The sequence below is a fragment of the Populus euphratica genome, unplaced genomic scaffold (assembly GCF_000495115.2).
Source record: "Populus euphratica unplaced genomic scaffold, PopEup_1.0 scaffold19.1, whole genome shotgun sequence".
Taxonomy (NCBI): Eukaryota; Viridiplantae; Streptophyta; class Magnoliopsida; order Malpighiales; family Salicaceae; genus Populus; species Populus euphratica.
The window spans coordinates 860,098-874,809 of NW_011499853.1; the positions used below are offsets into that span (position 1 = coordinate 860,098).

The 14,712-nt window shown below is 31.5% G+C and overlaps 2 protein-coding genes across 2 annotated transcripts; one reads left to right on the forward strand and one right to left on the reverse strand.

The window, feature by feature from the left end:
- The first annotated feature begins 6,113 nt into the window (after positions 1-6,113).
- ACL5 (S-adenosyl-L-methionine-dependent methyltransferases superfamily protein) lies at positions 6,114-9,258 on the forward strand. The gene is made up of 10 exons (XM_011021067.1): positions 6,114-6,372; positions 6,717-6,783; positions 6,930-7,024; positions 7,668-7,770; positions 7,862-7,950; positions 8,055-8,211; positions 8,328-8,403; positions 8,513-8,571; positions 8,692-8,828; positions 8,957-9,258. Exons 1-10 carry the CDS (start codon positions 6,215-6,217, stop codon positions 9,033-9,035), a joined length of 1,020 nt encoding a protein of 339 aa, XP_011019369.1. The 5' UTR covers positions 6,114-6,214; the 3' UTR covers positions 9,036-9,258.
- On the reverse strand, positions 9,203-9,950 carry LOC105122137 (uncharacterized). Its single transcript, XM_011021066.1, has one exon. The coding sequence runs from the start codon at positions 9,820-9,822 to the stop codon at positions 9,448-9,450; it is 375 nt and encodes a 124-aa protein (XP_011019368.1). The 5' UTR covers positions 9,823-9,950; the 3' UTR covers positions 9,203-9,447.
- Between the last annotated feature and the right edge of the window lie 4,762 nt (positions 9,951-14,712).

The following is a 14,712-nucleotide window of genomic DNA, read 5'->3' on the forward strand; positions in this document are numbered from 1 at the left end:
TGTTGTCGAGTTATGCTTCGGCAGCGCTGTGTAGTCTTTGGGCTCACGTAGTTATGCTTCCTCGGTGGTTCTCGATCGCAGAGCCGCCTCGGATGCAGTCCGATCATTCCATCCATGATAAATTAACGAGGTAATAATTATTTTATAAATTATATTTTATTTGATAATATATTAAAATGATATTTTTTTAATTTTTTTAACATCAAAACAATCTAAAAACATAAATAAGATTTAATTTTGACATAAACATATTAAAACAATCTAAATATTTAAATTAAAAAAAAAACACTTTACAACTGCAAAAACGTGATACACTCGTACCACTATTGCATTAAAGCGAAACTCTCAAGATTTTGGAATGGGTAAAGCAAGGAGATTTTCTCAACTTTGTACTCCATTGAAGACATAATTTTCAAAACAAGATTGATTTTCGGTTTCTCAAGTGTAACATCGATTAGTTTGACCTTTGCTTGCAATTTGCGCCGCAATGGAGGATTATTAATCTCTTGCATTAGCTATCTCTCGTTGAACGATGATGAACAAAAAGGGCACATAAATCATCATTAGTAGATCGAAACATGCTAAACATTGACATTAATACCGAGCATGAAAGGAGAAAAATGGCATGGAAGAGCCTTGACCCATGCTGGGGACGTCAGCTGCTTAGCTAGGTTATTACAGTAATTGACTTGCTGGGATAATTAGCTAGAGAAAGGGGGATTCAGCCTTTTCAGAGATAGCACAGCACAAAGGCTACGAAAGTGACCTGGGAGCCGCCCTTGCAATGAACTATAACCAAAACATCTTAGGGATTCATTTTTAAATATTCTTGTACCCTTGTCTCCCCATTACAGGAAAAAGTGGAAACAAGCGAGCACTTTGATTTCGGTGCTACACGACAAATATTATTTATTTGACCACTTTGCCCCCCTCAAGTCTTCGAGTGAATATTTATCTTCTTTTTTTTTTTTTTTGTCTAAAGATCTAAATTAATTGTCCCATTTAATCCAATATGGTAAGATAATGTATGACAATTTCGTTCTCTCACTTTACAGTAAAATCCAACCTTTTTAGAAAATAATATATATTATATTTTAAAATATTATATAATAGTTTAAATTATTATATCAAATTATATTCTAAAATCTTATATAATAGTTTAAATTATTATGTTGAGGTAATTATTTGATATGATTTCAAAATTTTAATGACAAACGAATCTTATTATTTTTATTTATATAATAAAAAATAAATATAAAATAATAAAAATATATAAAAGTTTTAAATCTAAAAATTTTTTATTTAAAGAAATATGTTAAAAAAAATATAAATTATATACTGAAATTTTATTTAACGATTTAAATTATTAGATTTAAACAATTTTTTAATAATTTTTAAATAAACAACTACTTTTTTCAATATTTATGAGATTAATATTAATTAAATAACAACTCAATGGGAAGCTTTCATGCATTTTAACGGTAAAGCAGGAAGATGTGTTTGGTATTATGAAGATTTATGAAGGCAATTGGGTCTTCAAGATCATATGCACGCAAGGACACGAGGATATGATGATGGAAGAAGAGGAGAGGGGGAGATAGTGTGGAAGAGTGGGCTCTCCACAAAATCTACCCACCCTCCTTGTTTTAGTGGAGTCACCCCACGCCTCAACAATGGCTTCCCCTCCCACAGAACTAGTCGGACCCACAAATGGCACTTAATTTTGTTGGTAGGCTTTGGAAGTGGTAACAACACCCACTAAGAATAACAAGTAGATGAGGAAATTATAAAATGTGTAAATTTAGAATTTAAATTTAATTTTTTAAAATTATTAATTTAAATCTTATAAATTCAGTTTCACAAATTTTAAAATTATTAAAAGTTTATATGATTATTAATTTTAAAATTTATAAAATTAATTAAGATACATATAAATTAGTTGAAACACTAATATTTATTGGAGGATTTGAAATAATCCAAAACTAATTTTTTTTTCAAAATAATGAATGGGTGTTATCTTTTCTTTTTCTTTTTTCTTTTTCAAGATAAAAAAAAACCTAGGACGATGGCTATGGAGAATCTTGAAGATGGTATTCTTTTTGTGTTTGTTTGATCAAATCTCAGCTTTCTTATGACTTTGTTTCATCGATTTGAGATGAATGTGATTTTTTATTTCCTCTTAAGACTTAAGTTGATTTTTAATTCTGTTATGAACAATTATAATTTTATTTAACTTTATTATTAAATATGAGATTCTTTTTTTATAATATAATTAAGTCTGGATAATTCCTATACAAACACTCCTTAAACCATAGGTTATTTGTAATTTACACTCACTAACTTGGTTGCATTCTATCTATTTTTATATATAAAAAATAATGTGTGAGCTGCACTTGTTTCCTTATAAAATATTAATAAAAACTAACCTCCATTAATATAGTAATAAAAACACACTTAACTATATTAAAACTACCAGCAAGAATTGGCCATTGACAATTTTATAATTTTTTCTCAATTTTTTTTTTGCATGTGATATTTAACAATTAAATTGGACAAAATATAAAAAAGGGTGTCGATTATAATACATCATAGCTAGATGGTTAAATAATAATAATTATAATAATAACCATAATTTCAAGAAGTGTTAAGCTAGTTAGTGATATTATTAATTATAGCATGAGAAAAGAATTATAATAGGCAACAACGTATCAAAATTGAGTTGTGAGGCCCCACGTTTCACCAACCCAATTATTTTTTTTATTGATAAATTGCTTGATGTTAAATCATTTATGCATGGAGAAATTATTGTGAATATTTATAAGAAATGTATTTCCCTCTTTCATATAAACATGCGATCGATCCACCATGATTGAAAAAGAGGTGGTGGATCCTTTCATATTAATTATATACATATCCAGCGTTTACAGTGTGTTATTATGGCTGCCACCATTACCATACTCTTGTCTGCTGTTTCTTTTTCACTTGTTATCGTGTTTATAAGTAAAAACATTCCTTTTCAGTTAATTATATATATATATATATATAATAATATAATATAAAATAATAATTCAATAAAAAAACTTAAAGGTACTAAGATATAGTTTATATTATTTTCTTAAATAATTTTTTTTTAATTTTAAAACTTGCACTGACTCATATTGTGTTTAATTTTTATCAACAAAAAAATAAAATGGTGAGATTTAAATTTATGACCACTTAATTATTAAAATTCTAATACCATGTTAAAAAATCAATTTAACCTAAAATTTTAAATTATTAACTGAGGTTCTAATATATAATTTATATTACTTTATAATATACACAAGTTATGAAGGTATCTTTTTATGGTATTTGTTTTTACAAGTTTTTCTAAAATAACATGTTTTATTCGTATTTTAATTTATTTATCGGTCGAATTTTAGCTTTCTTGAGAATTTCGTTTGGTTTTTTTGAGAGTTCAAATTATTTATGTATCAAGAATTGTATTCACTTCTTCTGTAGAAACGTTAGATGCACCATGGAAAGGGTGAATAATTATTGTTATGTATTTCCCATCGTGGATCCCACCATTATCCCGAGTGAGCACTCTCTCTTCACTTATTTACTCTTTCATATAAGATCTTCATTCCACTATGTTTATCCCAAATGAGCACTCTCTTTTCACTTATTGACTCTTTCGTGTAAGATCTTCATTCCACTACGTTTGTAAGCAATACATCTATTTTAGTTGATCACTAGCCACAGGTAGACGGTAAACAACAACGAAACTTGTCATAACATGTGGACAAAACATACTGTTAAGAAAGGCAAGCACGACACTTAGGATTATGCCAGAAAAAAAAACCAGATGAAGAGAAAAAAGCCAACAGGTTGGAAATCAACTGGAATGAATGGCAGAAGCCAGGCCATAAATGGAAGGGAAAAAAAAAAAAAAACAGAAACAGAACACAGAGGAAGGCCAAGGATCCTGGGGAAACATGCTCGCGAAATCCCCTGGCAGGAACATAAAAAACCAGGCCTGCATAAACAACCATGTAGAACATGCTGGGTAAATGCAAGGAAAGTTGAAAGACAAAATAGAATAATGCTTCAGCTAGAAAGTAGAGGAACTGCCATCACAACTTTCGGGGAAAATAAACCATTGAGTGGAGAAGGAAATAAAGCAAACAAGAAGTGATTTTTTTTATTTTTTTTTTACGAGTAGAAACAACAAGTAAAAAAAGAAAAAAACAGAACGTTTAATTCTAGAACTCGTAGTTATTCATCATTAAAAAAGAAGGATCAGTGAAGATGATCTTTTAAAACTCCTAATGCTAAAGATCGCAAATTCCATAGTTAAATCATTCAAGTAATAGTCATTGAATGCTAACAACGATTCTCCACCAAATTTAAATGCATTCCACGACATGCATGAATGCATCTATAAAATCAACTCAACTACTAAATCATAAGGGATGATTAAGCTAGACAAAATAAAGGCCGGTCAAGTTTTATTTCCAAGTCTAACATTCTCAAGTCTAATTATCCAATAAAACCAATTGCAAGTAGGTTTGATAAAATATCAAATTTAATTATTAGAGAATAAAATAAATTATATTTTAGAATTTTATCTAACAGTTTAAATTTTTATATTTTCTTTGACATAATATTAAAGTTTTAATAACTAAGTGTTTATAAGTTTGAATCTCACTGTATCATTATTTATTTGATAAAAAATTAAATATAAGGTAGTATGATCATTTATAAGTTTCAAGTTCAAAAAGCTTCTATTTAAGAAGATATATTAGAAAATAATATAAATAGTATATTGAGACTTCACTTAACAGTTTAAGTTTTTAGATTGAAATGATTCTTTAACACCAATACTCTTAGACTCAGCTAAATGCTGAATCTAAACACTTGTGAGTTCAACCAGATACTAGACTTAATGTTTTTGGACTCAACAACATCCCAAGTCCAAGCATTTATAGATCTAATAAGATGTTAGACCCAGCTCTTTTAAACTCAGCTACACACTGAGTTTAAATGCATGTAGGTATAATAAGATGTCAAACTTAATTTTCTTAGGTTTGGATACGCGTTAAGCCTAAACACATGTAGATTTAGTAACATATCAAACTCAACACCTTTAAACTCAGCTACATGCTGAACCCAAACACCTGTGAGTGTACCAATATGCTAGACTCAACTCCTTGAAACTCAGTGACATGCCGAGTCCAAATACTTGTAGATTTAACAAGATAATTAACTAATTATTTAGTTTCTTATATAATATCATATCAATTACTAAGTGGTCTACCTGTATAATTTATTGTTTTGGTTTTTGTTTTTTTATTAAAACAAATGCTTGATTCTTTTGAGTTGTTTTTATTGAAAAAACAATTAATTTTTTAATTTAAAAAAAAAATTAAAACCAATTATTTGGATTTTTACGTATTTGAAATATAAACAAATTTTATGTTTATATTTTCACATTCAACTTTTTTTTTAAAAAAAAAAACACAAAACATAAATGATACCAAACAACTTTAAGGTGTTTAGGTAGTTTTTGATATTACGGTAGCAGTTGTTTTTAAAGTGTTTTTCATTCAAAAATGTATTAAAATAATATCTTATTATTATTTTTTAAAATTTATTTTTAACATTATTACATTAAAATTATCTAAAAATATAAAAAAAATTATTTTAAATAAAAAATTATTTTTTTAGTAAACAAGCCTAACTGTGTTGCCAAATGGTACCTTAATACAGGGAAATAATTTTAAAAAAGTCATATTAAATTTTCATATAAATTAATATGTCAATTTATAAATGGTAATGTGTGGGTCCTGCGATTTTTAAATGACTGGTATTCTATAAATAAATAAATAAATAACACCTCATTTGTTTATATTAAAAGTTTATTTGAAATTAAATTTTATTTATATAGCATTAATTGTTTATACATGATTTTTCTGTAAACACACTTTGTCCTCTCCTTTTTATCCACCTTGCTCACGCATAGCCCCCACCACCTAGCCAACAATCTGCCATCTGCATGTTATATTTTTCCATTTTATATAGCAATATTCTTTTTCTTTTTTGAGCTGTTACTGCTATAAAAAGGCACACTTTCTTGCAATACCAACCCTCACAATTCCTCCTTTCACTTCTTTGTCTTTGATATCTTGCTTATCCTTTCGCTCTCTAGTTGTTTTTGGCTTTTCATTTGAATATGGGTACTGAGGCAGTTGAGATCATCTATGCAAATGGTTTGTCTAAAATCTGTGATGGAATCAATCAAACTCATTCTGATGATCAGACTCACAATGATTCTTCTTGGTTTGAAGAATCCATTGATGAAGATCTCAAATGGTCTTTTGCTGTGAACAGGTTTGTTTGTACCACAACCACAAGCATGCATGCATGCCATCTCAAACTGCGGTGCAGCAGCTTCTTTTCTTCTCCTTCTTTTTGTCATGAGTTTTAAGGTTTACGTTAGATTTTTTTTTTCATAGATTTGATTTATTCTAATGCATATTTGGAGATAACAATAGAATAAAAAAGTAAAACTTAATCTCTGTTAATCAAGACAATCATATTAATTATATCAGCCAACTGCACTAATCAATTACAACAGCGAAACAAACGGCCGCAATCAGTTACTGGGTTTTAATATTTTTTCTTTAATGGATTTAAGAAATTAATTTTAGAATCAACTATATATCTCTCAACAGCGTGCTGTGCAAGGTGACTAGTGAGTACCAGGACATAACTCTTTTGGACACCAAGCGTTTTGGAAAAGTAAGTACCTTCTGAACTTTTGACTTGACTAGATATCGTACTGTGTTTACGGAAGCCTCTTCTTCATCTTCTTTTTTTTTCTTCTTTCTTTCTTGTTTATCGGTCTCCATTGTTAAATGTCCTAATTAAGGGATGGTTTCATGCAGGTTTTGGTGATTGATGGCAAGATGCAGAGTGCCGAAGTGGATGAGTTTATTTATCATGAATGTTTAATTCACCCTGCTCTGCTCTGCCACCCTAAGTAAGTCTAGTTTTGCTTACAGATTTTAGTTTTAGATCTATGGACGAATTATTCAACATATCAGGTGCATCTTCTTTCATCTCTCTTTCATGTATACATATAAAGAAAAAAAATTGTACAAGAGGACTCAAACTCAAATCTTAGTGATGGGAACAATAGCATGTCATTGAGCTACAATTTATGGGTTAGATACATCGATTTTTTTACAAGAGATAAGAACCAACTTATGAGGTGGGACCTGCATTTTTTTCTAATGGAACATGTTCTCCAAGTGAGTTGAATTATTCTACATAGATCCTTGGCTATGTTATTAGTTTTGGATTGCACTTTCCCTTAGTCTTTAGCTAGGTGAAAGCAACAAGGAAAGTGGAACTAATTAGCCGTGAACTAAATGATGAACTATGATATTTGGTAAAGAAGATGAAGAATCATAACCCCAATAAATTATGACTGCAAAACAATTCATTCCAATGATTAATTATGTTGCTAGGTGACTTCAAATTAAATTACTCGAGGGGTAAAAAAATAAATGATTGTTCTATGTTAGCAATAGAAACTCGATTTGTTGGTAATTACATTAAGAGTTGATATGTTATCTTTTTGCTAATAGAGTGATATTTATTGTCTTTTTTTATCTTTTCAGCCCTCAGAATGTGTTCATAATGGGAGGTGGAGAAGGGTCTGCTGCAAGAGAAGCCCTCAAGCACAAGTCAATAGAAAAAGTAGTCATGTGTGATATAGACCAGGTAATTAATGTTTGTGTTTTGTTTGTGTTTTGTTTGTGTGCATCCACTTGTAAGACACGAGTACTTATCCAGAGTCACTTGTATATTCCAGGAAGTTGTTGATTTCTGTCGTCGACATCTGACAGTAAATCAAGAAGCATTTTCGAACAAGAAGCTTGATTTAGTCATTAATGATGCCAAGTAAGTTCCTTGTATTCCAATTCTCTAGATTTTGTTAATTATATTTTGATTTAGTCGTTTTTGATAAGCAGCTACTTACGCTAGAAATTATTTTGTTTTTGAAGAGCTGAAATAGAGAAGAGAAACGAAAAGTTTGATGTCATAGTTGGAGACTTGGCAGACCCAGTTGAAGGAGGGCCTTGCTATCAGCTCTACACAAAATCTTTCTATGAGCAAATTCTGAAGCCTAAACTGAATGACAATGGCATCTTTGTTACTCAGGTAATAAAGTTCTGTTCTTTTGCCTTAAATCTGACCCTTGCAAGGTAATTGCTGCTGTTCCTATTCAAATATAATGTCCATAATAATCCAATCTGAGTGATGTTTTTATTGTGTAGGCTGGACCAGCAGGAGTTTTCACCCACAAGGAGGTCTTCTCCTCTATATTCAACACAATCAAACAAGTCTTCAAATGTAAGTCTGTAAGCAAACATAACAATTATATCCAGAGAGTCCTTAAATAAGCTTTTATGCATCAGTATCACACATTCATAACCTGCTTCTTATGCCTGTGTTTTCCCAGACGTGGTTGCATACAGTGCTCATGTGCCATCTTTTGCTGATACTTGGGGATGGGTTATGGTAGGTAAATCCAACCTTTGTGTTAGATAGAGAGATACGTATAAATTATTAATCTGTTGTACAAGAAAAACTATCAGTGAGAGTTTTGCTAATGCTAAAGACTTGTATGTATGACCCCAGGCCTCAGACCAACCATTCTGTTTCAATGCTGAGGAGATAGACAGGAGGGTTGATGAAAGAATTGATGGTGAATTACTTCTTCTGAATGGTGCTGCATTCCTCTCCTCCGCCACCCTGAACAAGGCTGTGTCGCAATCGTAAGTTCATAAATCTATTATTCTCCATGAGTTAATGATTTCCTTGTTATTATTTTGGTTTGAATTCATTGCCTAGCTAATACTTGACCACCAGCTAATTATGATTGTCAACTTGTTTCCTGTCTCAGGCTGATGAACGAGACTCATGTCTACACCGAGGATAATGCAAGATTTCTTCATGGGCATGGGGTAGCTAACAAAAATTGAGGCCTCATACCTTTGCTGGTGGGGGAGAGGGGGGAATTGCTGTATAGGATAATTAAAAACAAATATTTCAAATATCTCCAAAGAAATCAATCCAACAGTTGTTAGAGCTGTTTGGTTTTGACAATAGTAATATAGTAGCTTCATTGGGGTGTTCATACGACTCAATATGGCAAACTATGTGAAACCTTTATTTTAATGTAATGAATTATGAGGCATTCCTCCATTCATATATGTTTTTCATTAATTATTTCCCCTTTCCATGTAAATTGAGACACAGGTCATTCTCTTGGCGGAATGGAAAACATTGTGTTTTTCTTAGCAATATATGCATAAACTAGTAGGCTTGAAGAGTACTACATAAATAAATGAGATAGAGCGAAGAGTAAAGACCAAGAAATTTGAAAGATTCTCTTCAGCTTCGTTTAACGGGATCAAAGTTGGAAACTCCAATAACAGCTCCAATGATAGCAACAGCAACGACCCCGCCAGCAGCAATGCTGAGCAAGAAATTCTTGAGAGAAGGGGATATACCAGGCCCTGCTGCTTCTGCTACCTCTGGTATCACCATTGAAGCTGTCAATGCAGCTGCTGTTAGTCCTGTCACTGCCTTCTCTTTTAAGGAGGCTTGCACTTCAAGCCTGCCTCTAGACTTGGACTTTGTAGATAAACCTACTGCCATTGATGGCCTTACAGGTAGTGGCTTAAGGAAGGATTGGGAGTTGGGTAGCTGTTCTAACCTCTTTTGGGATGCTGAAGCTAGTGGCATAGGCATTGAAACTGAGGCCATTTTTGTGTGCACTAGTATTGTTCCTTGTCCTTTCCTCGAGAGAATTTGGTGGTGGTGTTATAGCTTAGTGTTGTTCTTGAGAACCAAGGGTTAGGCACCTTAGAATAGAGGATAGAGAAGATGAAAGATGGAGATTTTCGGCTGATGTGTCACCTTGATGTAATCCTACGTGGCTAACTCTCCACTGGATTTGGAGGATAAGCTTATCTATCCACTTGCTTGATTTCACGGGAAATAAGCTCTTAAGTTGTCACAAGAGAATCTCTGTGGGTGCGTGCACAAATAAACTTGTCGCGAGTTAATTTGTTGCAGCTAGCAGAACAAAGACGTTTTTTTTAACACCACAGCAAAGTTGAAAAAAAAAAAAACAGAAGGTAAATATCACAATCTAAAAAATATTTAGAAAAATAATATAATTAAGTGAGTATCATAAATAATATATCGCGAGTCATGTATAACTTTTTCAAATTGTTAAATAGCTGAAAAGAAATATAACAAGAAAAGATTAAAAAAAAAAATTCTCTCAAACACATTAAAAATCTAATAAAGACATCATTTGTATCATAAAAAAAAAATGATAAGAAAAATCTAACAACACCAATAAAAGTTATTATTCAAGACTGGAGTGGGTCACATGAGTTTTTCAAATGTAACGGGGCTCACTTACCTTTGAGCAGCTTGTGTAGTCCACTCTGTTATTATTGATAATTTTTTTTTGTGTTATTTAATTCATTTCATCAAGATTTTTCTAATACTATCAATAATATCGTTCTTAGAGCTTTGTGTACCTTCAAGGTCTCTTTTTATATTTTTTTATCTTTCATCTCTCTCTTCACAAATTATAAGAAGAGACAGAACAAAAAAGAAAGAAAAACATTAAAAAGATATCTCAAAAGCACATCAAAACTTTGATGATAATACTAGTGGTACCTTTAGAAATATCTGACGGGGCTCATATGCCTTTGGACAACTCATATGACCAACTCTGATTATTGTTGGTGACATTTCCTAATGTTGTTGGATTTGTCTTGTTATGATCTTTCTGATGGTATCGACGATGTCACCATCAGAGTTTCGACGTACCTCTAGAAATTTTTTCTCTCTCCTTTCTTTTCACAAATTACAAAGAGTAGATGAGAGACAAGAGAAAGGAAACAAAAACTTAAATACACACTAAAACTCTGATGATAATATCATTAGTACTATCAGAAATATTTCAATGAGATGAATACAGTGACAATAGAAAAAGTCATCAACAGCAATTAGAATGGATCACATGAGTCTCCCAAAAACAAGTGAGCTCCACCTCCTTTAGGTAGCTCATATGACCCACTATAGTCTATGTTAATAATATTTTTTTGTATTGTTGGATTTGCTTTATCGATATTTTTTTATGGTATCGATGATGTTGTCATTAGAGCTTTAGTGTACCTTCAAAGTCTTCTTTTTTCTCTCTCTCTCCTCTCTCCTTGTAATTCTTTGCAGGCCATTTAACAATTTAAAAGTTGCGTATGAGACATACAACTCATGAGTCAAAGATGTCATTTACGACTCTATCAACTATGCTACTTCTCTAAGTATATTTTAAACCGTGTTATTAATGAAACTTTGCTAATGTCCAAAAAAACTCTAGAATTAGTTATATTCTCCAATTTCAGTAGGAAATTTTGATGGCCTAGTTAGAGGTTTTTCTAAACAATAACATAATAACTTTTCTTGATAAAATATCACAATCCATTTTTTTTTTAAGAAATAATAAAGTTTGGTAAGTTGCAAGCCTTATCTACAACTTGTAAGTCATATGTGAGATATAAGACTCTAAAAAAATAGTCAGGGAAGTTTTTTCCAGACTCTTAACTCCTTGCCAAACAATATCAGCAGAACATAAAATATGCTTTACAATTGAGATACACAAGCCTTGATTTATCACAATTTATCAAATATAACAATTCATAATTCATAATTAAACATAATAAAAAAATTAACATAATATTTTATTAAATGTAAACTAAATTCATAATAATTCTTAAAATATTAAAACATACATTCTAACTAAATCTAAAAATCACCACAACTCGTGGGCGAGCATGAAGCACTTCAAGTTGAAGATGAGCTTATAGTGCCTATATAAAGGTTAATACCAAAATCACTATAGCTCATAGACAAACTTGGATCGTTGATGGATAAATATGCTTCCTATGTGCAAATAAGTTTTAGTTAAATATTGGATCTTGTATTATAATGAATTATTGATATGTCACCATTTAACTACAATAGTACAATCAAACTTGTTTATAAGATTTTTTCAACGTCCAATTCATAAATTAATAAGTCTGAATTTCTATAACTCAAAATCAAGTTATTACATCCTTGTTGGGCTTACCCATTAACATGCTCAAATTAAGAAGGAGAAGATGCCATGAATTGGTTTAATGGATCAACTAACTTAACATTCTCATCTTCCTCAACTTCCATTTCTTCTTCTTATTTTTTCCCAACTTTATCAACATGACACTTATATTTGCCGTCACTTGATTTTGATTCTCCATTACAATATAAAGCAAATGACATAGCTAATTGGGCTTTCATATCTTTAATTTATTGTGTCGACATTTGGTTCCTTAAACCAAATGAAATCCGTGTTTGAAGACTTTCCTCGTATAGGTTTGATATTCAAGTAGAACTCTAGAATATTCATCCCATTAATGTTGACAAAAACCAAACATGAAATTCATACTTTCATCACTACAAATAAGTACATTGACATAACGAGTTGTACTAAACCCATTTTACATCATTCTCCAAGTAATTTTAACTTTAATTTCAGATATATTTCAGTCAAGTCGATTTGATAACATTCAAAATAACTTGTTGAGAGATATATCTAATTTAGCAATTAGAAACTCATTACTTCCTTTATTATAAGTGGTATCATTGTTGGTATTGGTAATGATGTCATCATAGAAGTATAATATTCTAATAGTACATGATTTTCTATTAAAGAACACAACAAAACTCAAGCCTAATTCATCAATATTGTGAAGTTAATCAGGGTATATAATTTGTTAACAAAACCTTAATAATAACATAATCAGTAAAAACTCAAAATTCATTAATTTTCTCTATAAATAATGAAATTATAAACTCAATTGATGTATTTCATAGCTAAGTATCATATTTTATACCTACTTCGACCAAATCTCTTATTTAAGCTAAAAAATTTCTAACTTTAATTCACAATCAACAACAACCCAAAATCATTAATTTTCTTCAAAAATAACAAAAGTAACAACTCAAATCAATATATTTTATAGCTAGTTAGCCTAATTTACAAACCCTATTTAAAAAAAAATCTATAATGTTAAACCCTATTATTTTCAAAATCAACAATTAGCACAAACTATGCTAAATTGATATTAAAAAAAAAGTGTGTAATATACCTCCAAGTGTTGAATGTGGGTGATGGTAATAAATAATGGGGTGGTAGTTGAAACTTGGTGAGAGAATGGAGAGGATGGTCTCGTGGTGGCTAAAAAAATATTTCATAATAGGGAGAAAGGTTATAGGCGATGACAAGTTCACGTGGATGGTGGTTGTGAGAAATGAAGGAGAGAAAAAATTAAAAAAAAAGGATAGAAAGTAGATCTAAGGTTGTAATTCATTTGAAATAACAATCCATGCGACTCATGAGTAGTAAATGAAGCTTGTCACACTCGAACATCACAGTGACCGATTAAGAATTAATCTCGATATGAAAAAAGAATAGATATCTGAAATTTTGTTCTTTTAGGGGGAAATGTCTTTCTCAAGGAATCGTCATCTAGTATTATGATCAGTAGGAATTCTAAATGGTCAACAGAGATTTCACGGTACAGGATTGGTTACGCGAAAGGAAAGATACTCTCACCCCTTAAGCGTCCTACCTGAGGCAAACTGCATTGTTGTTTTTGTCTTAAACTGCTAAGATTTGTTGGTGTATGCTATGATGATTTGCATTGTTATTGCTTGTAATATCCCTAACTCTGGCGTCAGTGAATATTTAATTATGAATACTTCGAACTCTAGCATTGATAAATATTACTTGGCTAAAAAATAAAATACCATAAATTTAAATTATTATTATTATTCCTATGTCAATGAATAAATTAATAAAATAAATTTATTTTTAATGCATATATAAATTTTTTATTTTTTATTTTTTTACCCGATTTGTCTACTGTTGCATGTATGCGTGAGTCGCAACAATAATAGGGAAATTAATTTAACAAAATAAGGAAAGATGAACTTACCTGGCGAGGCTGCGGCCGGAGACGAGGCTTTGGGAGACGATGGTCACGGTTGATGATTCAACTTGCTGTTCACGGTGGAAAAGAAACTTCTCATGACTAAGGAGCCGATGGACGCTGGCCTTAGGAGCCCGATTAGGAGAAAAGTTTGCTTATTGGAATTTGTAGTTTGCTGAGTTGCTAGAGCTCTTCTGCTGCTGCTAGCTTGAGCTTGTTCACGGCTACTGGAGCGAGAGAGAGCTTCTAAACGTTGCTTCAATGGAGGCTAGATAGTCCATAGCTGCCATGCTGGAGCCTCACGATTCTTGTGCATGAAGAAGCTGCACCGCTGGAGGAAGGGGGAAAAAAAATAACCTACACCACAAGACTTTTGCTGCTGCAGCTGAGTTTTGAGGAAAACTCTTTTCTGTTTTGCAGTTGCCTGTGGCTGGAACCATTAGGTCTTCGAGTGCTTCTTCGTTGCTCATGGTAGTCGACTACGGAAGAAGGAGAAATATTGCTAATGGGGGAGGAAGACTGTGTGTGGTCAATTTGAGGGATCGATCAATTGCGGGAAAAGGAAGCGAAGGGGCGGTCTATGTATGTGTTTCCTTCAGTTTCCCAG